Source organism: Aspergillus flavus, chromosome 4 (genome assembly GCF_009017415.1).
Source record: "Aspergillus flavus chromosome 4, complete sequence".
Lineage (NCBI taxonomy): Eukaryota > Fungi > Ascomycota > Eurotiomycetes > Eurotiales > Aspergillaceae > Aspergillus > Aspergillus flavus.
In genome coordinates, this window is record NC_092405.1 from 3,407,188 (window position 1) to 3,434,370 (window position 27,183).

A 27,183-nucleotide genomic window follows, 5' to 3' on the forward strand; every position below is an offset into this window, starting at 1 on the left:
ACTTTAGCATCTCCAATCTGGGATTACTTCACTTTTCGTGAAGCCTTTGTAGCTTTGCGCCTATCACTTATAGGTAGCTCCCGCTGCCAGTTTGGGCTTGAGTCTCCAAGTGCTCCATCTGTATACAGGTTGGCAAACCTTCTCGCGACAGTGCTGTTTTGGGGCCGATTCACCCCTTCACTACCTGCAATCCTTCCGTTGCTGGTTGAAGGACTTTGATGCACTGATAAAGATGCATTTCTCAGATCCAAATCCACCTGGGTAACGTTAGGATATTGTGGACTTGTTCCAGTTAAAGCTTCTCGGTATCGACCATCCTGCTCAATTGCTAGTTGATACAGTAAGACATCAACTTGGAATTCGGTCAGGCTGCCCATGATATACCTGAAGCTTTCACGGGTTTCCCATGTCCAAGCACCATCCAACCATTGAATCCAGATATATGTTTCGGGATATCGAATATTGCGGGGATGCAGAGAGGAAGTTGGATCCAGCTGCAGTTTATTGTTCACGGCGTAGGCAACAAGGCCGAGTCCTTTGATAAATCTAGAATCATACTTGGATGGATTATTTAAGCCCCTGTTGACTCGTGCGCTGGAGGCGATATCCTTCATGTGCTGAATGTGAGGTGGAAGACTCGTGGCAGAAACCACCCGGGCCATTCTCTTCGTATGGTATTGGTGACCGATGATCAGCGTGTATCCATGTCCTTGCCGTTTACACCAGCCAAGAATTGAGCCAGCCTTAAATGGAATTCCATATTGCTTTTCTGCTTGAACTTGGACGTCGTTCAACATTGTACATAGTTTCCAGCTCGATAGGTCAGAGCTAATATTAGAGTCAAATTCGGCGTCAGATTCGGCGTCAGATTCGGCGTCAGAGTTGGCGTCAGAGTCGGCGTCAGATTCGGCGTCAGAGTCGGAGTCAGAGCCGGAGTCAGAGCCGGAATCAGAGCCGGAGTCAGAGCCAGAATCAGAGCCAGAATCAGAGCCAGAATCAGAGCCAGAATCAGAGCCAGAATCAGAGCCAGAATCAGAGCCAGCATTAAACTCGGGGCCAGATCGATCTTGATTCTCTTCTTTTGCCGTAAAGCTCGACTCAAAGTCGGATTTTGACTCTAAATGTCGCTCCAGCTGAGCTTCCGAGTCGTGACCAACCTCGAAACCAACTTTATCAAAAGGTATCTTTCTCGACTGCTGCTGGGGTAAACTTTGGTAATATTCCATGAACTGCTCCCATTCAATGTTCCAGGTTTCTGGCCAGTGGAACCGTTTGATGGCTCCTTTCAACCTAGCCTGCGCCTTTCTAAACTTCTTTGCATCCTGCGATACATAATAGGTAGCAGCGGCTTCTTTGATCTGCTCACGTAACCAAGTGAACAAATCTAGATCCAATGTTCCGTCATCCTGTCTTCGCCTATTTTGACTATTCTTGGCTTGGATCTGGTTGTTTAGTAACTTGAGCTGCTTCACTATCGGGGTATGTTGCTCGCCTTGTGAGCTCCAGAGCAGTGACGCAATTAAAGGTGCTGCCGCATCATATTGTTCTGTATAAAGAGACATCTTTTACTATGTTGATCAACTGGCTGACAATTTTTATAGAGAGTGAGAATGATGAGGGATATAGAACTATTTAAATGTGGCATTAGATTAAAAAGGCTTCTTTGATGCAAAGTATTTGCTCCGCTATTGACGAGAAAGCGAACTTTTTGATCTCAACAAAAAGCGCATTTGCTATATATTAAAAAAGCTACTTCTTATAATTAGTTAATCGAATGTATCAGGTCCCTGTAGATTAAGAGAACAAGAACTTATAACAGGAAACGAATAATGGCTCGGAATTTTCCTCTCGGTGTAGCGCTCCTAGGCCAGGAGCTTCTTATATATGCATAGGTGAACGCATTACATTGTGCTACAAAAGACAACGAGTAATGAAGAATTTTTAATATAGAATGTACTTTCATTCTAGTCTAAGCTACTGTGGGCGATGCTTTAATGTTCTTGAAAACGCCATATATTAATATACACTCCTGGATCCTTAGATATAACGCCTATATTCATCCTCACCACCGATTGCAGGGCTCTCCTCCTCCCAGGGGTTGTTAAATACAACATTTTCAAGAGTCATCGCTTTTTTGTGTTTATCTTTAGATTTGGAGCGTTTTGTTTCTGTATGGCCAGATCTAGTAGACTTTGACGGTTTGGATTTGACCTTGGATTTTCGAGTGTCTGTATCGAATTTGTCGGTAGTTTTCGATTGTATGTCGGGCGTACCCTTAGAAATTCGTGCCTTTGATTTCTTTACAGATTTAGAACTGCCTTCCTTGTTCTTCCCTTTGTCTTTCTCTTTGTTTTTCTCCTTGTTTTTCTCCTTGTTTTTCCCTTTGTTCTTATGTTCGGTTAGGTTGATGGGTTCTAAGTCGTTCTTCCCGGCCTTGTTACTATGACGCTTAGAGCTAAGCTGAATGGGTTTGGCCTTCCGATTAATATTCTTATGCTTCGAAGATTTTGGGGCATCTGGTGGCCTAGGGTCTGATGAAACCCTCGGTGTGTGAGGCTCTGCTATATGCTCCTTTCTCGTTCGTGGGTTGTTTACTCGTCGTTTTCTGTCTCGACTTTTATTATCTTGATGCTTTCGCGCTCGATGCTTGGACCGCCTCTCTGACTGTCTATCATCATGTTCTCTGTGTTCCCGTGCCTGACGCCTTTGCTTTTGGTGCTCACGCCTTCCTTTCTTTGATCTATTGTGTCCTGGAGTTGGAGAAATTGGGGATTCGGGTGGTGTGAGTAGCTGGTCCTCTTCGCTGGACACTGACTCTAAGGATTCTTCATCCGATTCTTCTGACTGCGACGAGTACTCCTCTTCAGAAGATTCAGATTCGGTTTTTAGTTGTTCACCATCGCTATTGGTGACATCTTTTTCGACAACTGCCACGATCCGTTTATTTTTCCGAGCTCTTGGATGAAGATAGTGTGCTCCTCCATGGGCATTAGAGTTTCTCCAATGCTTATTTTTAACTTTACCGGCCTCCGTGAATGCCGGTTTCTTTCCCGTCACCGCTTTCCAGTACTGCCCCTCTTGCTTGATTGCCTTCTCATAGATCATAAAATCTACCACGGAAGGCTCTCCCCCGTAGACGAAACGTAGGCCGTCTCGAGACTCCCAAGTCCAACGACCATCTGTCCAACATACACTGATGTATGTCTCTGGGTACCAGGCCTTTTCCGTTGGTAGAAGGATTGATGTCGGATTATCTCGGTATTTTGGGTCCACTCTCCACGCGATTAGACCAAGGCCTTCAATGTGATCTCTAGATCGGTATTTGACATCTTTATCTCTCCGATACTTTCGAGCTATCTTTTTCCGTGCCAGTGATTGTTTTGAAATATGTATCGAAGGGCGCGATCGCCGATTAGCAGCTTCCAGGCGTGCTGTCTGTTTGCCTTTACATTCGTAACCAACAATGTATCCGTACCCTACGTTGCCATACTGGCGCCACGCCAAAGGCTCGCCATCATCTGGCATTCCCGCTTGAAGTGACTTTTTGCGTAGCTCCTTGAGAGGTGTTGCTGTTTGATGCCATTTGCTGTGGATGCCTCGATCACTGTGCCTGCTCCTTGTCCTTCTATGGGAATAGTCGGATTCAGTACTAGAACCATCGTCGGAACCATCGTCGGAACCATCGTCGGAACCATCATCAGAACCATCGTCGGAACCATCATCAGAACCATCGTCAGATCCATTGTCAGATTCATTGTCAGATCCACCGTCGGAACCATCGGCGGAACCATCATCAAATCCATCGTCAGATCCATTGTCAGATCCATTGTCAGATCCATTGTCAGATCCATTGTCAGATCCATTGTCGGATCCATTGTCAGATCCATTGTCAGATCCACCGTCGGAACCATCGGCGGAACCATCCCTATACTCGCTTTCAGACTTATCTCCATATCTGCCATCAGTGTTGGGTCCTGGTACGTCCCCGTAAGTTGCTTTATAGAATTCCACGTAGTCCTGGTGGCTGAAGAAGAACATATCAGGATATCCCAGTTTCTTCATCTCATTATTCGCAAAAGACCGGAATGTGTCATATCTTTCGGCTTCCATGGCCCCGGAACGTTCAAAATCCACCTTCAGCTCATTCAATTGGTTACGCAGCTCTCGAAAAAACTTTAAATTGATTTCGCCGTCATTCTTCTTCCTATCCTGAAGTTTGTTGAGCTCCTTGATTGAATGATTTATTTGTTTTATTTTTTTCTCAAACACCTCCTCAATTATCCGTTCGTCATATAGCAGATCCTCGATAGTTGACCATTTCTTTTTATATATATCAAGCAGCTCTGGGGTAGGAGCTGGGCGGTGAGATCGCCCTCTGTTGCCTGATGGTGAAGCCATCGCATTTATCGTTTACTTCACGGTACAAGAGATTTAAATCAAGGAAAATAGGGGAGAGGTTTTTAAAGGTAGATAATAGGCGCAAGAAGCTATTTATAGGACACTAGGATGCTAGGTTTGCATAGCAATTCGCTCCAATAGTTGTGGGCTCAAGAAAGCGTCTTTCTAAAATACGCCTTCAGCCAGTATCTCGCGGAATACGCATTTCTAGAAAGCTTCCCATGGGAAGGACATCTGACAAACAATATATGATGATACCTATTTATGTAGATAAAAATGGTTGTTTTCTGTAGGACAACGTGCAGCATGTCAACTATCCAGTCTTATTTGGCCCCACCACGTGGATGTCGTTCTAGGGTATGGCAATTCTATCGGCGATGGAGAACTCGCAACAAAGAAGAAGGCCCTTACGAACTCTTCATTACATATACGCTGGAAAGGGTCTATGCTATACCGGATGATCTTCTTGAATCTGCTCGGCTTAAATGGCTGGCTGCTGAAGCTGATATTAATAGTATTCTATGGGGTACCATAGAACAAAGAAAAGCGGCCAAACAGAACTTGGAGTCCCTCAATAGCCGTGAATTTGATGATACTGGAGTGGGATGTATCGAGGTGGAGAATTGGTTCAATGCTGGTGATCAATTAGAAAAGGCGGTAAGGGATTATCATATCTACGGATCTACAGCTGTTCGTTTCCATCTCCCGGACAGTGGTACCTTGATACTAATATTAATAGCGTTTCGAAGATGTTCGGGACTTCATATGGGAACGTATACAGAGCATGAAATATCCAACCGGTTGGAGGGTTAAGCGGGAAGACTTCCACACGCAAATCGAGAATAGCACAGCATATTACACCTTGATTAGACGACAAAGCCATATTGATACCCGCGACAGCGTTTTTCATGAATGGCTGCTAGAAAACCCACCATATGAGCCACCAGCATACAGGTCGAGTCCAGAAAGCGTGCAAATACTCCATGATGGGCTATCTACCAGGCTAAGAGATGCTCAGGGCCCCATACCAAATATGCCAGGCTACATTTTTCCGCCCTTGGGCTTCCGGAAGGAACATGAAACAGACTATTTCACGGGCGAGATCGTTTTACTTCCGGAATTTACAACACGCAATCCAGAAGATGGACCATATGGAGTTTTTATTGAAAGCACCGAGAACTGGTCAATGCCCTGTCCCCCAGATACCCTACCTACACTGCAGCCATTCTGGAACCGTGCCAGAAGCCATTTGCACTGCCTCTTATGGAAAGGGGATGGACAGCAATCTGCAAGGGCAAAAGCGGCACTAGAGAGGATTAACGCTGAGATCAAGGATATATCTCGTGCTGGAGTTATTGAGATTTCCAACTGGTCTAATGCGGGTGACCAACTTGGCAAAGCCGTGAGAGACTTCCATTTCTATGGGTCGGTCTGCAGGTTCGAAGATATACGTGACTTCATTTGGGAACGTATAACCCACAGGAATTATCCTACAGATTGGCGGGTGAAGAGGGAGGATTTTGAGGAGGAAATTTTAAGATCAGCGGAAGACTATAACAGGATAAGGCTAGAGCGCGGCGTCGATACCAGAGATGGGATTTTCTACGAAGCACAGCTTACACACCCTCCGTATTCAGGGCAATCACCCCCGCCGCTGTATGTAGAAGAGGATAATCAAGACAGTGAAGATAACCTGTCACTTGCTACACCAACACCCCAACCTCGACAACGAGAAAGACAGCAGCGTCAAAATGAACAGTACATAAACCAGAGAAGACGGGCGCGCTCCCGTCGGACTCAACAGATGCCGCGTAACAGAGATCGTATCATCGAAAGGAACCGGAGACATCCTCGAAATAGAAGAAGACAGGACAGGCAAGTACAAAGACAGGATAATGATTGGCCGGAAGAATCCCCTAACATGCTGGATGAGCTTAACCTGAGATAAAGCATGTTTTCTGTAGGGGGTAGTCCTCATAGTATAGGCTCATACACCACTGGCATAGACCTATTCGATGGCTTCTATTACCTCCCCCGCAGTCACAGTAGCCTGCCCTGCTTTAGAACATTCTTGGCAAACAAATCCACTAACTTCACGCTTGCGACGATTATATTCTGCCAGAAGTGCATCGTAGGCCTGCTGAAGTTCATCGAAGCGTGCACGGAGATAGGCATAGGCTCCACGTTCGCTGTGGGTGGTGCGACGTGCACTGATAAGAGACCTCTCCAATCTCGAAATTTGTTCCAGGTGGTATTGCTCCCGCACGAAGAGGCTGCGTACAAGACCCCAACTGATAATTTCGTTTTGGTCTGTGTCCTGTTATTAGATGGCTTTAGTGGAGTCCAGTAGAGAAAGAAAGTGATTACATACGTGGTACGCTTGCATAGTGACCTATGGATGAACGAATTTCTTAGGGAGAAATGTTGAGGCTATGTAGTGAAAATGCGGAAAGCTGAGACTGGAGAGTAGACAATGGATATCTGAAGAAAGTGCATTCTGTACCATCCAAATTAAACCTATATATTTGACGATAAGCGCCAACAGACTCTATTCAATGATGTCTTTACTTAGAAACAATCGTTCATTGGCTAGATTTCTGTCTCAAATTTCCGCCGATCACCAATCAAGAATCCAAACGAGTTCTTGCGTCAAGTTCCTGTTGGCTGGCTGCTCCCTGTACAAAGTTAGACTAGATAGTTTGTGTAGATGTTGAAGGCGACCTACTTCACGGAGAATCACTCGCCATTGATTCTGAAGCGCATGTCGAGTTCGTTGGCGGTCAATTGCTACTTGCTGGTTATACGCCTCGAGAATATTGATCCAGCTTTTGTGTTCCTGTCTGAGAGATCGGAGCAACTGTTTCTCTTCTGGGGTGTATGGCTTGCTATTCCCCGTGGCAGGGGCATTAGAGGACATAGTGGTCGAACAGGAGAGTCCGATGCAGATAATTTGACGGCGGGTTCTCTCTGTAATCTCATTCGTTAACGATTTTACCATGAAAACAAGGAATTCGACATTGCGTACGAGGAGTGTGAGCGTCTCCGCAAGTCTATTGTGTCCTAAAATAGATTCGTGGGCGTGTCGCGTGTGGGATACAGATTTGACACGTTCTGTCCCGTCGGGTATGATGGGGTTTTTCCAGGTTATAAATAATCAAGGTAATTCCACCAAATGAGAACAGCAAGAAAGTCATGAGCAACCAAATCATGGAAGATCAAATGATGGAAGCATTCCTTGGCTGGAGTAATGGAGAGTTACCTGACTTCCCAAATCTTGATCCTTTTATCTTTGATTCCGTCCTAGCCGCCCCTGAGTCACTACAGACCCCTACCTCTCACATGTTTCCTGCTGTCCACGAAAGCGTTGATGAGGTTCAGGGGATTGAGGAAATCCCTGAACTTGTGTCAGATGACCAATCCTCTACGCCGTCATCGACGCCTCCCGCGGCACCATTCGAGGCACAAGAAGAACTAGCAGTCCTCAAAGAATTAGTCAACGAGCTAACAAGCCGCGTTGAAAAGCTCGAGAGCCAGTAAGAGCCAGTCATGAACCCTGCCGTGTGATAGAGCTAAAGCAACCAATTAGGCTTCGAAATGTACAAGAGTAAGACATTGAACTACTTTTGTTCGCACAGTAACTGATATTTGAGCAGAAAGTTTGAGGGCCTGGAGCGTTACATTGAGCAGTTGGAGTTGTACCTGGTGCATTTTAGTTCTAGTGTCCAAGAGGCGGTTGCAGACGATGACATTGATGATTAGGCAAGGAGTGACCGGGTTTGGAGAGCGTCTATTGAATTCTTGTTGCCATCTTTTAGTCTATTCCGGTTTATTGCGAATCAAAGCTTACTGTGCCTGGCGCAGCCCTGCTGGTACCGTCGAACCAATTAGATTTAGTAGCCACCCACCTTCATGTAAGACCGCTCCACGAGCTAAATTCCACTACACTTCCAATTCCGGGCATTGATGTAACAAAAGTACGGTAAGACAGGCCCATGAGCTAAACTATATATGTCTAGTTGACTATACGGTTTGGGAGAACAAAGAAAAGAGATTACGTCGTGGGATAAACGGGAGCCCAGAATTCTTCTTCCTGGTCTGTCCAGGTTTACAGAGTTTTTCCTAAAACAAGAGCGGAAGATCATAACCCACAATCAAACCCATCAGGCATCCCTACGCTACCCTTAGCTTTCCTAGAACGAAAGAAAGTATCACATGGAGGGTTTAAGTTCTCCGGCAGAATATTGCTGCTTCTCAATTTTCTCTCCTTCCATTTTCCCGCTTTTACGCCATTCCGTAAAATAAAATGCCGTAAAAAGTGTAATACTACCAAAATTGACTTTCTCTAGGCAAGAAATTTTCGCATTTTCCTTTTTTATTAGCTATTGGTGTATGGAGCGAACAGCCTTACTCTGGGCCTGGAGTTATAAAAGGCATGGTAGAGAGACCTTTACCATAACATCAGTAATCAGAGATGTCATCTTGTCACCATCTTGCGTGGCTCCGCCATGTACGTAACGAACGGACTGGTGAAGTCGTTCTCGAGGATACTGGCCGACTTAGTCGGGTGATCAAAGAGCTTCCAAAGCAGGCTTCTCAGACCCCACAGATCGCGCTCTTTATCGGCACTAAAACAAAAGATGCAGCCGTTAAACAGATATTTAGTCGAAATAATATTGGTCGGAGAGGCGAAAAAGGAAACGTGAACCTACGGCTTGATACAGTTTCAATCAATAGTGACGCCCCGTTGCTTTTCGCTGAGAGTAGCCCATCTGTTCAAAGCGCCACAGAACGAAGCCATCTCCTTTGCCATGAAACAGTTGCCTATCCCACTCGTTGGGAGCCTAGCCCTTACTCGATAAGTGACATTATTTTCAGTAGGCTTTACTTTCTATTTTGCGATGTAGTGTGCATGTTTGCAGACGATTTCTCGACCCAGGCAGATGTTGCTGAACAATTGATGACGTGGATCGAGATTGGAGGGCCAAAGTCACTACCAGAGAAAATACGCCCAAGGCTGCTTATCGTCATATCAGAATCAAGCCCATACAACGAATTATTGGATGCACTTCACCTCCGGTCGGTAGAGCTCGGTGAATGTTTCTCCGTCGTTAGACTTTTCCGACTTGCGGGAGACTACTTATCCCCACTAGCAAGATACCAACGCCTCCGAGATGAAGTCTACCGACAGAGGGAGGAAGTAGCTAATACGAAGAATGGGCATCAGATGCTCTTTTCTGCAGTACATCTTATGTCATTCTTTGAGAAGGCCGTTCAGCATACGGCGCGAACAATTTCACAGGAATTCAACTTTATCGCCGCCGCCCGCTGCGATAATATGGTAGAAAGTGACTACCTGGGACATTTAAAGAACTTCATAACGCTCTCTCAAGACTACAAGACGCCATACGATAGTGTTGCATCATGCATTGCATCTAGTATTATTATGGATGCGTATCCTCCACGCATGCACTGTTAGTGTTTCTCCCAAAATCAAATGTTCCCAACTAACAATCTCAGCTTTCTCGATTCAATCGATATTCTCCACGATCTACAAGCCATACTGCTATAAGGCACTTCAAGATAGCTACAATAATCTATGTGCACGTCATATGTGTGGTGAAATCGAGCGCCACTGCTGTGATTTATTCGAAAAGCTCCAGAGAGAATATATTTCTTCCAGCAGGCTTCATTGGGGCAACATGAGGACACTCGATGGTTCGGTGGCTCTATTCCGAAGTAACAAGACCTGCCTACATTGTCTCCGCCGCCCTCCTGAACGGCATCTGAGCTGCGGACATTCGATCTGTGATGAATGTATTCGCATTTTCGGTACGGCAATACCATGTCGGGAAGGCAGGATAAGAATACGTTGCATCTATGATGACGGGAATTTGCTCTTGGATCTCAAACCTAGAACTGCAGGCGCCAGAATCATGGCCATAGATGGCGGTGGGTCAAGAGGCGTGACGCCTTTAGAATTCATGAAGGAGTTGCAGAAGCTGCTTCAAGACTGTCCGTTGCATGAAATGGTAGATGTTGCGTGCGGCAGCAGTTCAGGTAAGTTGCTCATATGCCATGCAGGATATCAAATAATGTGATATAGGAGGATTGATTACCCTCGCAAAATTCCATTTACAATGGCCAATTGAACGTTGCGTCAACGTATTTGAGTCATTCGTTGTCCGCTGTTTTGGGGGATCAAATTCTATATTCGGGTATATCAAATCCGCAGTCAATTATATTACCACAGATGCTATGCATGATGAGACTACGCTAGAAAGCCTGCTCCAAGAGGCATACACTCCGGATAAAGTATTCTTTGGTTATGCACCCAATACCATCCCTGGTACTCGTATCGCGATTACTGCCATGACCCATGGTGGTCGGCGTACAATTTTCACGAACTATAATGGATTGAGAGATATATCGGTAGAAGGAGCTAATCAGCTAAAGGATAAATATATGGAGACGGCTTATGCAGCAATCAGACCGAGAAATGTGAAGAAAGAGCCTTTACTATGGCAGGTGTAAGTCAATGAACAATGGCCTGACTTCACTGTCTAACTTTTACCAGTGCACGTGCGACATCAGCCGCACCAGGGTAGGCTAACTATATAAATCTATTGGCATAGGGTGCTAATTTCGCAAGGTTTTTCAAACCGGCAAACATAGATACCGGTGAATTCTGGGACGGCGCCCTAGGCTTCCCTAATCCAACGGACCTAGGACGATGGGAGGCTTCCAGAATATGGCCAGACTCTGTAGTTGATGTGGTGGTCTCGCTAGGAACAGGGGAAGAGCCAAAACGTGCTAGATCAACGAATTCACGGACCCGGATTCTGGACACTTTTAACCTTCTTACAGACGGGCAATTCCACTTCCTGAACATGAAGACTGGATCCAAAACAGATCAGACACTGCTGCGACTCAACACGCAACTACCACGTCCGATCCGATTAGATGCTACAGACAGTCTCCAGTTACAGAGGGATAATGTACATCTCCATCCAAGAAGCCGAAAAGACCTGGTTAAGGTGGCTTTAGCATTACTTATCACTAACTTTTATTTCGAACTGGACCATCCACTCATATACGATCAAGGAGTGTACTACTGTCAGGGCTCCGTTCGTTGCCGCCATAGCTTTTACCATGTAGCAGCCGCGCTAGAACGTCTTTTGCAATCTCCGGTCATCGAATTTATAACAGCATCTGGGATCCTCTCAAAGTGTCACCTTAACGATGGCGTATGCAGTTTATGTCATCGGTATCGCAAGAAGATAAGCTTCACAGTACGGCATCCAACTGACACAGTTACAATATCCCTTCGGGTTCCCGGTGGTCCATCCTGGAATATTAGCGGGTTTCCTCAGAGCATGGCCTGGTTCCATCGTATACAGGGTTTTAATAGACATTTTGGCACCTCCGACCACGGTTCACCGGGGACTATTAGATGCATTGCGTGCGATGGAGGGGGCACATCAAACATTGAGAAACGAAAGCTGGACTCTTTGCTCCCAAGTCCCAGTGTCAAGAGGACGAGGTACTGAATCATTTTTTATTAAATTAAATTGTACTCAGTGATTTTAGCGTTTCATAATATTGATATCAATGGCCTGGACCGGCGTAATTATTTTATCATTTAATATTTATTAAAGTAAATACAATAGTCCTACTATATAAAATCCCCCTTCCTCTAGCATGCCCGATGCTCGAACATCTAATTTAAAATTATGTGTCTTGCATCAAGATTAGTCTCATACATATAAAACTTAAAAAGTTCAAGTACCTCTTGTTTTGACTTTTGAACCCTCCCCGATTACCATATTGGGATGTCAGTTACTACGCTATGGTGTTTGATATATATAGTATCACTTATAGAAGCTCCACAATTCCTGTAATGAAATGGTATTGTAAAAAGAGTCAGATGTGACTGATTTGTGGAGGGGAAGTTGCTCTTCTTACATCTAGCTTAATCTTCTATTTATAGCTCATAGACATTGCACTTGGCAGACCATTGATAGATCGATCGGCCGCTCGTGGGCGCTTCCTCCAGTTAAACCCCCCCTCTCCCCCGAATAATAGTCTTCGTTACCACAGCACAATTATGGCCTATAAGTATAAGTAAAATCTTCATCTTCTCAAGTATTTACTCAATACAATCGACTCACATTTATCAAGCAGAAACTCATAGCCACAGCCTGTCGGAGAACATGCGTACAATTCGATCTTGCAAGCAAGATCAGGAAGTGCGGCCCATTTCCCCTAGCATGGAACAGCATAATTCTAACCTTGTGTAGAGGCTTGTCTCTCATTTTACCCCGAATAGGATTTCTTTGCCCATCAAACCCAACGACTCCGAATTCGAACAGATAAAGGAAAGTAAAACTTCGTTCTGCAAAGGCTTTTCTCCATGGATAAAGTATACAGCTATTAAAGACATTGATGGGCGTGGGAAGTTGTGGCTGGTGCAGGACAAGCTTACTTCACGCCAAATATTTACCATCAAGCAACAAAGATTGACCGATAAAACCATCACGAACCGCCTCATAAAAACTTCCCATGTGAACCTGGTCAACCTGCAAGCTGCATTCCTCGAAAATCATGTCATATCCTTCGTCTATGACACAACTAGGATCTCGTTGGCCCAGCTCCGAAAGAACATGGATTTAGAAGAGAAATACATCTCTTACATATGCAGAGAGGTAAGCATCTAGACGCGTTTAACCAACCCCTTCAAATGATACTAATCCATCTACAAGGTATTGCACGGCCTCCGATACTTTCATCGTGAGCTCGGGATCTGCTGTCTTGGTATGTCTCTAGACCATATTCTTCTGACACAAGCTGGAGGGATCAAAATCGGTATGTCTCGACCACATACCTTCGCGAACATGGCATAAATCATCGACTAAGTTATAAATCAGGAAATGTTGGATCCTACATGCTTCGCAACAATCAAGGCATGGAATGTGATGACGTCCGCTCACTCGGTTTCATAATGATGGAAATAATGGAGCCGGAGACCGCTTCTTCAAAGCCCAACGTGATTGTTCTAATGAAACCAGAACTTTGGAGTCGGGAGATACGGAGTTTCCAATCTATGACCCAGCAATCTTCAATCGACGAGCTTCTAACTGTAAGTTAGTTCATTCAGTTATTTTTTGGTCTGTACTAATCTTCGAAGCATATTTTTATGGCATACGGAATTAGCCAGTCTTATCCCTCCCTCTGCAGGATGGTTGCGATGGTGGCCGAATGAAGGCCGCACAATCAATGAATGAGAGCGTTTAAAGTACATTAATGCGAATCTTCCTTTCTCATTTTCATCGACTGAGGTATTATAAATGTCGTTAAAGCTGCACTACAATCATAACCATTTCTCCTTTTGTACTTTGAACCGTGTAATTATTGAATAGCACTTGTGACCCACGTGAAACTATTTCATTTGCTTTGCATCAATCTCAAAATGCCATTAAACCATATAAGGTAACCTGGAAAAGGTAAACATGTCTATATCAGTGGCGGCTTCCGACCACCCACCGGCGAAGCCGCCACTGATATAAGTGTTTTAGTGCATTTTCTGATTCACATGTGCCGTGGCTATTTAACGAATTCTGATTGGGTTGTATCGTGTTTTTTCCTACGGTAGCAGATTCATTACATTATCTAGACTAGAAAGGAAAGGTAGCTATTTACCTACTGGTTAAAAGAGGCTTGATCGGCGCTTAACGTGATTGCTAATTTAGTACCTCTTCCTGCCACTTGAGTCCTTAGAAGACAGCCTTTTTGTCGCCGCAATAAGAAACTAGTTTACTGGAGAACGTATCAGTCAATCTATCTACATTCTGAACTTGCCAACCACGTCCATTTATACCAAGTTATCATATCTATGCCTTCTTCTCTTTGTTCACACCCGTCTCTTTCTCGAACAAGTCTTGAAGAGTTTCTGTGTCCGTTTGTAGGATGCTTTCGTGATCATCGTTCGGCAGGAAATATGTACCATCCTAGAAGGTTTAGCCCATATCTTATATATGCAGCTGCATAAGGAGAAAAGCGGGACCTACACCTGATTGCTGATCAGGAAACGTGGATCGGAATGTCCATATCGTACCGTCTCGGCGATATTTGACAACCCTCAACTCCACCATCACCAGTCGAGACTTATGTGCAAGATGAGCAAGGAACTTAAGCATGGTGTCCGAGAAGAAAGTTTCTGCCTTTTCACAGAATTGGCAGTAGAGAATACCAGATAATCCAGTGGAAAATCGCTAGTAATGGCCTTTAATATTTTCTTACCTTCGGGGTCCCTCGAAGCAGCAAAATAATCTGGTGTTATATAGGCAGAGGCTAAAGACAGTATTAAGAGTATATAGAATGTGACTTAAAACACACACTCAAAAGCGCTTTTTGCGATGCCAGATCTCGCATTCCGAGGAAACTTTTCTACTTCGTAAAATGACGCGCTACCTATTTGTCTGCCGCGGAGGCCGAGGTTAGCCCCACATAAGGATCTGGAAACTGACTGTAAGGGTAATAAATCAACGGGAAAAACCGATGCTTTTGTGCGGCAAATAGTAACAGCATCATGCAAGCCGAATTGAACAAACATTAATTTGTATTTCCACTAGATCATCATCACTATTTTAGACCCGGTCCTGACCAGATAACAGCACCACCGGCTCAATTATTACCGGATGACGAAACAATGAAAAGTCCCAGTAAATGCAGTAACGCACTGGTTTATTTATTTGAAGAAACAAGCAATGGGCTGGCCTAAACATCTCAAGCGTACTTTATAAAGCTTAGCTTAGGATAAATTTCCCTAATAAAGTCTCACCCGTTACGTAGTACCAGAATAGCTAGGTAGACCTCATGCCTTTGGTATTAAGAGCCGAGAGGATAAATCAATAGCTAAATTTTCCACGGTGCCTCTTGTTAAAGTCCTTTACTGTGGAGGTTAAATTGGCTAAATTACGGGGACCAGCAAGCCGCTATACAAGAACTAGTTAGATTACAAGCTATTAGAAACCCAGAAACTGGGAATTGAGTTCATTCATGTCACTAACTAAAAGCCGCATTCCAGCAGTACCTATTCGATATATGCCCCAACGATAAGACTATGGTATCAATATGTACATAATGAGCAGCGGAAACACTATAATAATATAACCAGAAATTTGCATTGAGCCATTCGAGGTCAGAGGTCCATCCGAAGGAGTAGACGTTGGTTTCTGCTCGTCACCTATTTCAGAAGTAACAGTATCTGTAATGATAGACGTCGGAGTCCTAGAGATTCTGCCCGATGCCGAAGTAAGATCGTGACTTGAACCAGGCCCAGGAGAAATGATAGATGTTGGCATAGGGGCACGTGTAATAGAACGGTTGCCATTGGTCCTCGAACTGTTCCATCTCCCTAGTTGCCAATTCCCAAAGGGTTTGCTTGGAGATGGCATGTTGAGAATGAAAATCATATCAGGGTCACACATATTGGTTTCCGTATAGTCACAGAAGAAGAACTGTGTATTGGCGGTCCCAACGGTAACCCGTCTTGCTTGCGTAACTAAAGATGAATTGGCAGCTCCGATACATGCATAACGAGATGATCGGAGGGTGCAGTCAATGTCACGAAGCTGGAAACTAATAGTATCCCCAACATTGGCATGTAGTCGGCTAGGCTGAAAGCGTGGGGTTTCAAGGCCGACTTTAACATGGAATGTCGATTGTTTAGTGACAGTGGGCGTCGACGGGATCGGTGTCACAGGAGTTATGCTATACGCAGAACTACACTGGAGAATAAAAAGGTAAATGAGGGTAACGAAAAGCATTTTAACTGTCTTGGTCAGAAACAGAAGGAATAGGACCTTCCTCCGTATATATATAGGACACATAGGCTAACATTAACTAAGTGATGTTTACGCATTTTTAGAATTGAGCTGGATTAAGATACCGCTCCTACGCGTTCTGCCAAGGAGAAAATGTGATTTTACGCTATTTTATGTTCCAAAATTTACAATATTTAGCTATGAACAGTTTTCGAGTATTCTTTCAGCCCTCATCTTATTGTCGTGCTTTATTGTGTAGTATAAAAGAGCCAAATTCGAATTGGAGAGAGCCATAACATCATCAAGAGATACGTGTATCAGCTCAGGAGGAAGTATGTGGCGTGGGCCATAAAATGAATGGTATAGTAGTCCACAATTAAAGGATTGTGTGGTCATCGAGAAATGTATCATCCATAAATATGCCATATGAATTCAGCAGTTGCACTTCCGAGGCCGACAACCTTTCAGATACCTGCCTTAGAGCAGATTTGATCATAAATCCAGTCTTCCTAACAGTTAGGCATAACATTGTAGTGGTATAGTCGGGGTGATTGGGAATAGTTGCTGTCCGTAGTGCTTCTTGTATCAACCGATAAGCCTCCCGGGAGTCGTCAAGGAGTTTGATGAAAGCAACCTGAACATCTTGATGAAAGGCAAGTTCCTGGCGAAGACGCCCAATCTCGCGTTGAAGGTCTTCTATAGTAGGGGGGGGCTCGGTTTTAGATTTCTGAAGAGAACTAGGTAGTTGCTCGATTTTCACTGTTCTCAGGCCATGTTGGGCGATAATGTGATCTAATGTTGAAACTTCACCATACATGTTGTCTTGTAAGAAAGAAGAGTACATTTTACAGAATTTGCTTAGGTACATGGGTGACTTAAATAATTTACGAAGAGAGGCAATCCACTTTGAAGCAATAGAAGCACCAACAAATAACCGCCGGCCTGTGGAAAATTCGCGTCATTTTTTCAAAAGTCCCTATGATATCTGGGGAGCGTCGGTGGCGATCCATGTCTCACCCCTGCAGGCGAATCAGGCCTATACCGAGGAGGCGGCATAAGTCTAGGCCATCGCCTAACCGTAGATGGGGGCGCGGTTTGGGGAGACGATTTCTGCCTATCGTGAGGCGTCACCTGGCGTTGACGCCCTTGTTCATCGGTCTGATTCATTACTGCAAAATCATAGATATTCCTGTTCCGAGGATGAAAGATAGCCTGTATACCTTAGTATTATTTCTATAGCCCTCTTCGTTATTACTCACCTGCTGAATACCAGGTACATCATCATGAGTTTTGTAAATCCACTGACGGTTATTTGGTTCAGTCATAACTATAACCACTTTCGCGTTGTAATCATCACAAAGTCGACGTAATTTTCGGATAACTGTTTGACGTCGACGATGATCTGGCCTTCGAGGCTCAACCATTGGCTGCGGCGTTTTGGGCATTCCGGGCGATGTATAAGACCACACTAAAGCGCAAGGGACAACAGCCAGAAGAAAAGAGAGAAAACGACTTTCTGGGCTTTAACTGCAAAGGGAATACGTCTTTGCGAGGGCAGAGTTTAACGGCAAACGAAAGCAAGGGCTTCGTCTATTTTATATTTCTGGTATGAGTTGAAGGAGTGTTCTTCTCGGTCACTATCGCCCACGACTCTCCTATAGATCATGGGCGGACAGCCAATGACTTTGAAGAACTCTCAGACGCCGACTGTTTCTATGAATAGTAGTATTGGGATTTTTTATTCCATTAATGAATATAGTTCTTGGAATTGACTGAAGCAAACTATGTACACTCCTATTTTGCCGCCCGCGAGTTCTAAATATGGTATGGGTGCACCCGTAATATGAAGTGCTGTTGCCGCCCACAAGTTTGAGTGTCGAAACCATAATCTAGCCTATAAGCATACATTATCTGATATGTTTTACCAAGAAATGGTGGCACGACATAATTCTACAATTGACAAAGTCGACTTTTGACCTCGGAGCGATCGCTTAAATACTTTCCTAATCGCACCAAATAAGAAAGACCTAAAAAAGAAATCTCGCATGAGAAATGGATCCAATCCAAATATATGCGTGCTCACTGGGTGGAATAGCCCTAATTTTACTTACCTTCCGAGTCATGAAAGCCCTATCCTTCCATGGTCCATATTGGCCAGTTTGGCTAGTTCGCATAGTTCGATATATATCCCGAAAGATTATGTTTCTCCTGCTTAAGCACGTATTATATCCACGAGTCTTTCATCAGCGCTCGAGATACTGGGTACTTCTGCAGTCTATCTACTGGGGAGGAACGATTACTTGTAACTTCATTAGAACACACACCCTGCAACATATGGCTGCACGGGCTGGAAATCTTGCTGTCTTGAACTTTATACCCTTACTGTTGGCTGGTAGACTTGACCTCGCCGCAGACCTTCTGGGAATACCAATTCGATCCTATATTCGAGTCCATGGGACGTTCGGGCTCATGGCATGCGTGCAAGCCGTCGTTCATGTAATTATCTCTGTACGTGAACGAGGATGGTCTCCAGACCAGTTACTCCAACTTTATGGACTTATAGTAAGATTTTTTTCCGTTCTGTATAGTAGGAGAGACTAACAAGATTAGGCGATTTCCGCTTTTGCACTCTCTGTTATACTTATTTTTATCCGAAGATTCGTCTACGAAGTATTCATCAAATCGCATTACCTTCTGGCTGTCCTCGCTCTATTTGCAATCTGGCGTCATGTACGCTTTCAACGAAACTTTGCCCAGTTATATATGCTGGTTGGGAGCGGTCTTCTGATTACTACGACCACTCTTCATTGGATAATACTGATCATTCGAAATATCACACTTGATCGATTCGGCTCCAGAGCAATGGTATCTAGAGGACGAGATTCTCAGGTTGCGCAGGTGGTTATACCGATCAACCGACCATTTACCGTGCATGCAGGTATGACAGTACGTATATGGATGCCCGGTGTTAGCCTCTTCTCTTGGTTATACAGCCACCCATTTACAATAAGCTGGTGGGAGACGGATAAAGAAGGAAAGGCGACTAGTATCACTCTCCTTATCCAAAAGAAACATGGATTCACTAAAAGCTTAATTGACCATCCCGGGAAAGAGTTCATAACCTGGGTCGACGGACCTTATGGTACATCATACAATATGGCGCAGTACGACAATGTGCTTATGGTGGCTTCTGGAGTTGGAATCATTGCACAGATACCATATATCCGGCAACTTCTGGACTTTCAACCAAAGAACATCTTTGTGGCGTGGGAGGTTACCGACGAATGTGAGTCCCTGACTGATTTCGCTTGACTTAGCGTCTGATAGCTGTTAGCAAACCTAAACTGGGTTTACCAGTGGATGGACCAACTCCTTGCAAGAGATACTGGATCATATGTTTGTCCCCTTCCCGAGGAGAAAGACGTGCAGGCTAAATAGTGAATAGATCCTTCGTTTCGGTCTCTATATGCCATGCAGTTCAGATACGGCCGGGATCGGCCAACCTTGGAACAGCAAACATGACCGCATCTGGAAGCTGTCTGGTGATATAGATCCCTGGAAAGTAGTATCCACAGAATTCTGGAGGCAAGATGGATCTGCTTTAGTAACAGGTAAGCTCCGCCATAAAGACTCTAGTTGTTTTGTCTAACCTCTCAGTGTCTGCAAATAAACGCATACGAAAGGCGCTCAGAGATGTCATCCAAAGAAAGATGGAACATGTTGTCGATATCATTGAACTTCCTTATCAGCCAGACGAGTTCCAATCACAGCGGCACCGAAAAAGGCAATCTGAGGAAAGGGTCTGACGGATTTTCTCATACAGATTGGAAAGCCGTAGAGGGCATGATTGTTTATTTGCATCGAAAAGCCCCTGAATATGCTTGTACCTTCCCTATTGTTCACGATGTAGTGCCAAATATCAAATCACGAAGTACGCCTGGTTATACTTCCGAGGACTAGGCATTCATGGTCGCAAACCAGCTTGTCTTGGCGCCATGGTAGAGTAGGATTGGTAAGCAACACGAGTGTGTCAGTCAAGGGAGAACCAAAGAGGTAAGACATCGTTCGAACTTAGTCCTTGGAAGGTAGTACCTGGATTACGTTCACTCCGTCCAGTAATTGTGTAAAATGAGTTAAAGTTGGTGGCTCGGTGCTCTAGGAAGCGTTGGTTTGGATGTCTTAATTTAGCTCGTGAGCCAGTGCAAACTAAACAGGATTCGAACAAAGAAAATTAGGTGATCCACATTGTTCGCCACCTGCGGAAGTCTTCCCCGATCTAGCTCGTGGCGTAGCTCGTGGCGCGGCTACACTACAGTAGGGCTGTCCTGCATCATGATTTGCTGGGCTGGCGCTGAAATCCCTGCACAAACACGGGCGGCAGCTGAGAAAAAAACGGACATGATAACCAAAAGCATTACGACGATAAGACAGGGGAAGAAAGACTAGGGTGTCGACATATCAGTGCCTTGAAGCAATTTATACGATTCCTCCCGATGCAGTTGGTCTTTCCCGAGCCACATTAAGGAGGTGCTCCATTCCTACAGACAGCCTCTGGACTGTTAACCTGAGCCGTATCAAGGGGCTATGGCCTCTAATGTACGCTCTCAAAAGCTCTGTCTTTCATTTCCAAGTTTGATCTGCAACTACTGGGATTGGAACAATCATGAACTAAACAGCAGTCAGGTGTACCTCATAATCCAAACTTAAGAGCCGGTGGAGTCAAGGGCTCTTTAGTGCTCATATTAGGTCCTGGGTGAGAGATCGCGGCTGTATGGTTCGTTGGCCAGTAGGATTATTATGCCATTGAAAACTATCATCCTGGCTTTCTATCCACGGTAGACGGCATGAAAGCCCTTCTAGTCGATCACTGACAATACTGTGGTACACATTCATTTAACCCGACTACGCCGCAATTACTTCCATAACGTTATTTGGCACCTAACTGATGATTTTATTCGTAAACTCGAATATTGCCGCAGCCCACCTTCTAATCACCCTCCGTGTTCTACTGCGCCGTTTTAAGGTATAAAATTGGAATTGTCGTATGCTTTCGAGGGGGCTTTCTGTTCTCCCACGCACCCATCATTTATTAGCTGTCCGATACACACAATCCCTGTTGGATTCATCCACTCCTATAGTTATTTTGTCCAGAATGTCGTCCGTTGACTCGCAATCCTCCGCATCAGGTCATAACAAGCCATATGATACCGAAGAGGAGCTTCTTCTGATTCAACTTAAGCAATCAGGGTTGTCTTGGCTCCAAGTCGAAGACGTCTACAATCGAACTGTACCACAAGACCGTAAACGAACTATCTATGCTCTACAGAACAAATGGCGACAGCTATGTAGAGATGGAATAGTTGTATAGGTGAGAACCTTAACTATTCGTGGCATACCAATCTAACATACCCAACTGTAGTCCACGAATGCCGCTCCATACACCGAAATTAAGGCTCTTGGATGCTGGGGAAGATTGGAAGCCGTCAGGATGTCACCGAGCAAGGTGTTAAAGTACGCATTTTGGTACTTTTGGTAGAAAAGATGGCGCTTTTTTAACGCGTCAGCGCTTAAGCAATAACAATTTATAAATACCTCAGTACCATCCCGCTCGAAGAGTTAAATCGTACATTCAGTATATCACCGGTTTTTGTTTCCTTCATCAACCTAAATATGCAAGCACTACCCGTAAGTCTACAAAAGCACTGGTTTCCCTCTTGGTTCAAATTACTTACTCCTAAAGACCGCAACCAACCATGACCTCACTACCGATATGGATAGCTTTCTCGTTCGCGAACAACAGCTGCTGAACTGCATTTCCACTCTTGAGTGGTCACTTAGGGAGGCATTCATCCAAAATCACCACGAGCGCATCGCTTTTTCTACCCTTCAATCACTTTACGAACACCTTTACAACTTATACAATGAACTGGCAGCGGCATATGTCCAGCTTAGATCTGGTCTTTCCGAGTGCGAACAACCTTCGAATTAGCACAATCGATTTAAGATTAGACTAGGCATAAAGGGGTGATGAAATACAATGAGTAAACCGTTGCATGTGGTATTATAGTTATGCAGGATTCATGGAAAACCCTTAGTGGATTATTCACTAAAGCTCTCGTAAACGCGGTCTTTAAATGCCTGTTATATCTCTAAGCTGCCTGATTTACCGGGGTATACATGGTAAAAGAGAAGGCTAATCTACTTGGAACTACATGTGCTGAGATGGTCACCCCTTAATGCAGAGGGACCTGGTCTCTCCAGCAATTCTGAACCATTGCCAGTGTCCGCCCATAGAGCCAGAGTGTCTGGGGAGTATCTTATATGACTAGATGTACAGATGATCAAGAATCTGGCAAATATTTCGACGGTAGATATAATCTACTTTCATTCTGTTAAGTACTTGTAACGAATATCTATGCTCCAACATCCAGTGAACATGGTCATATCATCGGTGTCTTGTAATTGTCACTGTATCGATCCCAGGGCACAGCACGAACGAAACTCCGGGCAGGAAAACTTTCAGAGGATAGCAGAGCCGCAGCATCTTTCGCTTCTTAATCTCGGCCGATCAGTACCGCTCTCCATGCACTCCACCAAAAGCTCTTCGACCTCAGGGCAAATCCAGTTCTCTCTTCCTGATGACAGAAAATGCCTTCAGTATAGTACCTTTCTCTTCATGAGAGCATTGGTACTCTCCATTCTTCACCTCATTTTCTGCTACCCACTCATATTTTTGGCAAATTCTGGAGTTAATTTGTACCTTTTCCTCCCGTTCTGGCTCCAACGAAGAAGTATGAATAATGTATGGAAAGTCAAGCCAATCGTCACGCTTTCGGAAAGGGGCATCGTACACAATCTTTGACAGTTGCATCCCGGTCTGTGTAACGACCACTCGCTGAAGGGCAGCTTGCAAGCTCAGGTCTCCTTCACCGACTGCATCAGTAGGCGTGGTCCAGAGACTAGGCACGTTCTCATCAAAAGCGGGCTGCTGAAGAAGAAGAAGATAAGGTTGAAAGCAATTACTCGTTCCTTGTTGGCTGCTTTCTTCTGAACCGGGTTCGTGACGCAACCACGAAAAAATGAGGGCGCTGATTGTGAGACGATAGTCAGTGCCGCCGACGTTAAACCGACTGCACGAAGTATGCAAGGCAAAGAGACTTTGCTCCAAATCAAGACGGAGGTCTCCGTATGCCCATTCCGATACATGTGTCACTGCTAGCCATGGATCGTATCTATACTGTAGAAGAAAGTTTTGGATCTCTGCCGCAGTATACCGATTTGGAGGAACCGTGTCTGCGAATATCGTAGACAAACTAGCGATGTCACCTGGGGTCCAGGCTGGCGAAGCTGGAGGGGTCAATGGATAGATGGAGCCATTCGGCATTTGCTTTGCCATGAAAGGTCCATCCGTAGGCTCCGAGTACATGAGAAGAAATAGTTCTGCAATGGCGAACCGTTGTACACAGCCGAAGAAGGCTTTCATATCCACTCGCCCTGGGCGTGAAAGAGCAGGATCAAGTTGGTCGATGTGATTGGTGGTCATCATTAAAATACGACCATCTTGTGCAGATACACCATCGATGACATTGAGAACTGCAGCAAGCGTGATACTGTTCAGTGGCCGCTCGCGGCCAGGAGCCTCGGCAACAATACATTCTTTGCCATTGATCTCTTCTGCTGCTTCCAGGAAAGGCTTCTCCGACTTCCTTTTCTGGATGCCGGCCTGATCCACATCTTCGAAAAGAACAATACACCTCTCCGGGAGAGATTGAAACAAAAGAGTTAAAGTGTTCTCATCCAGACCATTCATAGTAAGGTCTATAACGTAAATATCAAGTTGAAGCAGGCTAGCAATAGCGAGGCAGAAGCTTGATTTTCCTGTGCCGGGAGGGCCATAGAAAAGATAACCCCGTCGATACGGGAAGTTTCTTAACCGGTGCCATCTCCGGGTACGAGGGAGGAGGTAATCTTGAATGTCACTGATAATCTGATTCTTCAGGTAGGGATCCAATGCAATTGTTGATAGCCGTCGCGGTTGCTTAGAAAGAGCAACTGCCCATCGGAAATCGGACCCATGTTTGAAAGCTCGTCTTATTATCAGACTATCGTTATCCTTTTCAGCAACAGTTTTTTGGATGTCAGCGAGAAAGTTTCTGAGAGCCTGTTTATTCCACGGGGCTGTATAAAAATGCAGCTTTTCCCTTCTCACAGCCCATGAACCGAAGACATCTTTTTCTGGCTGGCGACTAAAGGCGAACAAGCGACCGTTATATTTGAAGACGCTGGTCTGGAAAGCCGCAGGTGTGAAGTGGATAAGACCTAACTTATCTCGAAGCTTTTGCTCCATCCAGAACTCTCGCGGATTCTTTTCCAGCTTCGTATTATCTTCATCGGAAAAGTTCTTTTCGTTTCTGTCTGTGTTCCAAGATGGGGCGATATCCAATCTTGTAGCGGCAGTGGACCGTTGGGTTTGAGTCAAGCCAGGATGGCTCGAAATCCAGCGGATGACTTGATCGTACAGTTCATCGTGGTACGGAATCTCAACTGACTCGGCAAGGCGCAGGAGCAACGACTGAAAACGTTCCCAGAATGCTGGTAGAGCGTACAAGCAAAAAGCTATAGATGCAAACATATACGGTGATTTATCGATATTAAAATAGGAGGTAAGAAGATGAGGAAGCCAGCCATAGCCAGGAACAAAGGCTTCGAGGATGACCTGGGGCAGGAGCATGCCAGATATGGCACTTGTGGAATTCATAGCAAAGGCCATAGTATTCGACTTCTGTGTCTCTTGGGGATGCAATCCCTTTTTGCCTGGCGAGGAGGGTCTTATTTATAGGTCATTCCGCAGGCTGACACTATGTCCATGACAGAAAATAAATAAAAAGAACGGGAGAAGAAACAAAGATTAGAAAGTAAAATTACATAAAAAAAAAGAAAAAGAAAAAAAGAAAAGAAAAAAATGGGAAAAAAAGAAACAAGGAAAAAAGAAACAAGAAAAAAGAAAAGAAAAATACCCAGCTCGGAGTTGGACCCGATGTGACGAAGGGTGCAGTTGCGCCTAATATTTACCAGGGGTCGGCTACGTAGTCCATGCATGTTGTGTATACAATGAGGGCTAGAAAGGGATATTTACGTACCTCGTCCACCCTAAATTCCAAGAATAGTAAGTATGGGTCAGAGAAGCAAAGGTATCCTTTGTATTATCGTGTTACAAAGCAGTACGCCACCCGGGTATTCTTTTGGCCTTCCACACATCCCCTACTTCCAAGTGGGTAAGTTCTAGTCCCTGTAAGCACGAGAGAGGGACAACATGCGAGTTGATCGTGCTCCTGGGCACTCCAGACGCTATTCACATCGAAGTTAAAATAGTTGGAAGGGTTACAGCAGCTCACACCTTTGCTAATTTACGCCAATAGCTTGAATCCTTATCTTCTTGGAGGTGGGAGCGATCGATAAGAAGCCTAATGTTCAATATTCATTGAACAAAAAGGAAAGCTATACGTCGACTAATGATCTCCGGCCCGCTCAGCACAGTAAAGATATACCATTTTAGCTTATCACGGCCAAAAAACAGTAGACGGGTTAGGCTATGGATGTCATAACACACACTGCTCGCAAAGGCTGCTAGTAAGAGCCGATATTTACTCATTCTTCATGGTCAAGAGAGTTGATGAGTTCGTCAAGCGTCCCACACAACCGAAATAATCCTGAGTAACCATCGAAAACTCCCCACATTATCCAAGTAACCGGAGCTGTACCATCTTCCTTCATCTCAGGCCACAGGTATTCCAACGTTGCCGGACGTGCAGGACCACTGTTGTTCAATCTCACCCAAACCTGGGCCTGCAGTTGGGCTGCAAGAGTTGCCAGTTTACCGTCCTCAGTGTTGCAGAACTCGGGATTCTGAAGCTGATCTCTGATATACTTCAAGAAAAACTTCCCGGATTGTCCAGTCAATGTTTGCACTGGAGAAGAATACATCATGACAGTATACATCTCAGCAAAGGTAAAATTTTCTGATTTCCTGAACAGACGCTGGCACGTTTGGCGCAGTTCTTCTCGGTTTGGCTTTAAGCCGTATCCCCCACCCGTGGTCTGGACGTTCACTACAACTGAGTCTTTATCCCTGGTCAGCCTGGTATCTTTTGAATAACTAGGGCACAAACCATTGAATGATGCGTCTGCACAGAATATCTGTCCCTCGGAAAAAAACTCATTGCGGTCCACCAAGCTCGCAGTAGCAGTGGTTGCAGGAGATGGCGGTGGTAGACCAGTGGCAGAAGGTTCGCCTGACATTGCCGTTGCTTCTAAAATCAGGAACTTGAGGGTTTCTCCCCACATTTTACTGCTCCTAGGACCAAGTACTCAGTAGCTGAACGACCAGAAGAAAGGTTTCCTTACCTCAGGAGGAGTTCGAGTGATTGCGCTTCAAGAATTCCAGGAACACAAGTAGCACGCTGAAAGAAGATTGGATAGCAATGTAGAAGAAGAAAAAGGAAAGGAATAAAATAGTTTATATAGACCAGAAAAGCATCCATATGGTAGTTGCTTAATGGTTGGGCTACACCCAGCGGTGCTAATTTCCACTGGATAATCTAGGTTTTCGAGACCGTATAACCACTACTCCAAAGGAAATACTATACGTTTTAGGAAAATGTACAATACATACACGTAAAATTCATAAGTATTTGGATTTCTAATAGAGCTATTATCGAACAACTAATACATAGCCCTTTCTCGCAGGCGCTCTAGCCGTGACCAATGACCGAGCATGTTTAGAAGGTTTGTGCCCGGTTATACCCCTGGTATGTCAGACCAATGACTTGAGCCTATGTTGTCTTAGGGGGTGGAGTGGTCTCTCCATTTTTTTTTTTTTTTTTTTTTTGGCGATGCGAAGCCTAGCGGACAATAACTTATAAAAATAAGAAAAAAATAAACTTTAATCCAAGACCACTAAAGT

General features: G+C 44.7%; 12 protein-coding genes across 12 annotated transcripts; 5 read left to right on the forward strand and 7 right to left on the reverse strand.

Moving 5' to 3' along the window:
- Positions 1-23: 23 nt before the first annotated feature.
- F9C07_10591 (uncharacterized protein) lies at positions 24-4,398 on the reverse strand (the record flags this gene model as incomplete). Its single annotated transcript, XM_041286012.2, has 2 exons — positions 24-1,384; positions 2,274-4,398. The coding sequence occupies 2 exons, from the start codon at positions 4,396-4,398 to the stop codon at positions 24-26; spliced, it is 3,486 nt and encodes a 1,161-aa protein (XP_041146577.2).
- Positions 4,399-5,290: 892 nt separating this feature from the next.
- Positions 5,291-6,346, forward strand: F9C07_2283810 (uncharacterized protein; the record flags this gene model as incomplete). Its single annotated transcript, XM_041286002.2, has 1 exon — positions 5,291-6,346. Exon 1 carries the CDS (start codon positions 5,432-5,434, stop codon positions 6,344-6,346), a length of 915 nt encoding a protein of 304 aa, XP_041146578.2. The 5' UTR covers positions 5,291-5,431.
- Positions 6,347-7,022: 676 nt separating this feature from the next.
- On the reverse strand, positions 7,023-7,315 carry F9C07_10588 (uncharacterized protein; the record flags this gene model as incomplete). Its single annotated transcript, XM_041286007.2, has 2 exons — positions 7,023-7,073; positions 7,124-7,315. 2 exons carry the CDS (start codon positions 7,313-7,315, stop codon positions 7,023-7,025), a joined length of 243 nt encoding a protein of 80 aa, XP_041146579.2.
- A 275-nt stretch (positions 7,316-7,590) lies between these two features.
- On the forward strand, positions 7,591-8,157 carry F9C07_10587 (uncharacterized protein; the record flags this gene model as incomplete). Its single annotated transcript, XM_041292223.1, has 3 exons — positions 7,591-7,931; positions 7,985-8,002; positions 8,052-8,157. The coding sequence occupies 3 exons, from the start codon at positions 7,591-7,593 to the stop codon at positions 8,155-8,157; spliced, it is 465 nt and encodes a 154-aa protein (XP_041146580.1).
- Positions 8,158-8,345: 188 nt separating this feature from the next.
- Positions 8,346-13,605, forward strand: F9C07_2283813 (uncharacterized protein). The gene is made up of 7 exons (XM_041292224.2): positions 8,346-9,869; positions 9,916-10,455; positions 10,502-10,925; positions 10,973-10,999; positions 11,048-11,207; positions 13,158-13,260; positions 13,323-13,605. The coding sequence occupies exons 1-7, from the start codon at positions 8,870-8,872 to the stop codon at positions 13,541-13,543; spliced, it is 2,475 nt and encodes an 824-aa protein (XP_041146582.2). The 5' UTR covers positions 8,346-8,869; the 3' UTR covers positions 13,544-13,605.
- A 507-nt stretch (positions 13,606-14,112) lies between these two features.
- Positions 14,113-14,885, reverse strand: F9C07_2283814 (uncharacterized protein). Its single transcript, XM_071510653.1, has 2 exons — positions 14,463-14,885; positions 14,113-14,402 (listed from the first exon to the last, which is right to left on the reverse strand). The coding sequence occupies exons 1-2, from the start codon at positions 14,589-14,591 to the stop codon at positions 14,286-14,288; spliced, it is 246 nt and encodes an 81-aa protein (XP_071366593.1). The 5' UTR covers positions 14,592-14,885; the 3' UTR covers positions 14,113-14,285.
- Positions 14,886-16,384: 1,499 nt separating this feature from the next.
- On the reverse strand, positions 16,385-17,072 carry F9C07_2283815 (uncharacterized protein). Its single transcript, XM_041286013.2, has one exon. The coding sequence runs from the start codon at positions 17,062-17,064 to the stop codon at positions 16,597-16,599; it is 468 nt and encodes a 155-aa protein (XP_041146584.2). The 5' UTR covers positions 17,065-17,072; the 3' UTR covers positions 16,385-16,596.
- Positions 17,062-17,809, reverse strand: F9C07_1581274 (uncharacterized protein). The gene is made up of 2 exons (XM_071508224.1): positions 17,480-17,809; positions 17,062-17,432 (listed from the first exon to the last, which is right to left on the reverse strand). Exons 1-2 carry the CDS (start codon positions 17,663-17,665, stop codon positions 17,187-17,189), a joined length of 432 nt encoding a protein of 143 aa, XP_071366594.1. The 5' UTR covers positions 17,666-17,809; the 3' UTR covers positions 17,062-17,186.
- A 145-nt stretch (positions 17,810-17,954) lies between these two features.
- On the forward strand, positions 17,955-20,410 carry F9C07_2159003 (uncharacterized protein). Its single transcript, XM_041286004.2, has 4 exons — positions 17,955-18,782; positions 18,831-19,540; positions 19,591-19,819; positions 19,871-20,410. Exons 1-2 carry the CDS (start codon positions 18,273-18,275, stop codon positions 19,530-19,532), a joined length of 1,212 nt encoding a protein of 403 aa, XP_041146585.2. The 5' UTR covers positions 17,955-18,272; the 3' UTR covers positions 19,533-19,540; positions 19,591-19,819; positions 19,871-20,410.
- Positions 20,411-21,372: 962 nt separating this feature from the next.
- On the forward strand, positions 21,373-22,501 carry F9C07_2213201 (uncharacterized protein; the record flags this gene model as incomplete). Its single annotated transcript, XM_071509665.1, has 4 exons — positions 21,373-21,582; positions 21,640-21,731; positions 21,818-21,905; positions 21,961-22,501. The coding sequence occupies 4 exons, from the start codon at positions 21,373-21,375 to the stop codon at positions 22,207-22,209; spliced, it is 639 nt and encodes a 212-aa protein (XP_071366595.1). The 3' UTR covers positions 22,210-22,501.
- Positions 22,502-25,187, reverse strand: F9C07_2159007 (putative AAA family ATPase). Its single transcript, XM_041286014.2, has one exon. It carries the CDS (start codon positions 24,988-24,990, stop codon positions 22,831-22,833), a length of 2,160 nt encoding a protein of 719 aa, XP_041146586.1. The 5' UTR covers positions 24,991-25,187; the 3' UTR covers positions 22,502-22,830.
- F9C07_2159009 (uncharacterized protein) lies at positions 25,178-26,846 on the reverse strand. Its single transcript, XM_071509282.1, has 2 exons — positions 26,625-26,846; positions 25,178-26,574 (listed from the first exon to the last, which is right to left on the reverse strand). Exons 1-2 carry the CDS (start codon positions 26,759-26,761, stop codon positions 25,869-25,871), a joined length of 843 nt encoding a protein of 280 aa, XP_071366596.1. The 5' UTR covers positions 26,762-26,846; the 3' UTR covers positions 25,178-25,868.
- Between the last annotated feature and the right edge of the window lie 337 nt (positions 26,847-27,183).

Bases quoted from the DNA above. Each gene is read 5' to 3' on its own strand.
- F9C07_1581274 (XM_071508224.1), bottom strand. From the start codon at position 17,665: ATGCCCAAAACGCCGCAGCCAATGGTTGAGCCTCGAAGGCCAGATCAT. The intron at 17,433-17,479 runs GTGAGTAATAAC...TAAGGTATACAG, and splicing joins ATGTACCTGGTATTCAGCAG to GCTATCTTTCATCCTCGGAA.
- F9C07_2283815 (XM_041286013.2), bottom strand. From the start codon at position 17,064: ATGTACTCTTCTTTCTTACAAGACAACATGTATGGTGAAGTTTCAACA.
- F9C07_2159009 (XM_071509282.1), bottom strand. From the start codon at position 26,761: ATGGATGCTTTTCTGGTCTATATAAACTATTTTATTCCTTTCCTTTTT. The intron at 26,575-26,624 runs GTAAGGAAACCT...ACTTGGTCCTAG, and splicing joins TCACTCGAACTCCTCCTGAG to GAGCAGTAAAATGTGGGGAG.
- F9C07_2283813 (XM_041292224.2), top strand. From the start codon at position 8,870: ATGTCATCTTGTCACCATCTTGCGTGGCTCCGCCATGTACGTAACGAA. The intron at 10,456-10,501 runs GTAAGTTGCTCA...AATGTGATATAG, and splicing joins TGCGTGCGGCAGCAGTTCAG to GAGGATTGATTACCCTCGCA. The intron at 10,926-10,972 runs GTAAGTCAATGA...AACTTTTACCAG, and splicing joins GAGCCTTTACTATGGCAGGT to TGCACGTGCGACATCAGCCG.
- F9C07_2283814 (XM_071510653.1), bottom strand. From the start codon at position 14,591: ATGCTTAAGTTCCTTGCTCATCTTGCACATAAGTCTCGACTGGTGATG. The intron at 14,403-14,462 runs GTAGGTCCCGCT...TAAACCTTCTAG, and splicing joins TTCCTGATCAGCAATCAGGT to GATGGTACATATTTCCTGCC.
- F9C07_2159007 (XM_041286014.2), bottom strand. From the start codon at position 24,990: ATGGCCTTTGCTATGAATTCCACAAGTGCCATATCTGGCATGCTCCTG.
- F9C07_2159003 (XM_041286004.2), top strand. From the start codon at position 18,273: ATGGATCCAATCCAAATATATGCGTGCTCACTGGGTGGAATAGCCCTA. The intron at 18,783-18,830 runs GTAAGATTTTTT...TAACAAGATTAG, and splicing joins TCCAACTTTATGGACTTATA to GCGATTTCCGCTTTTGCACT.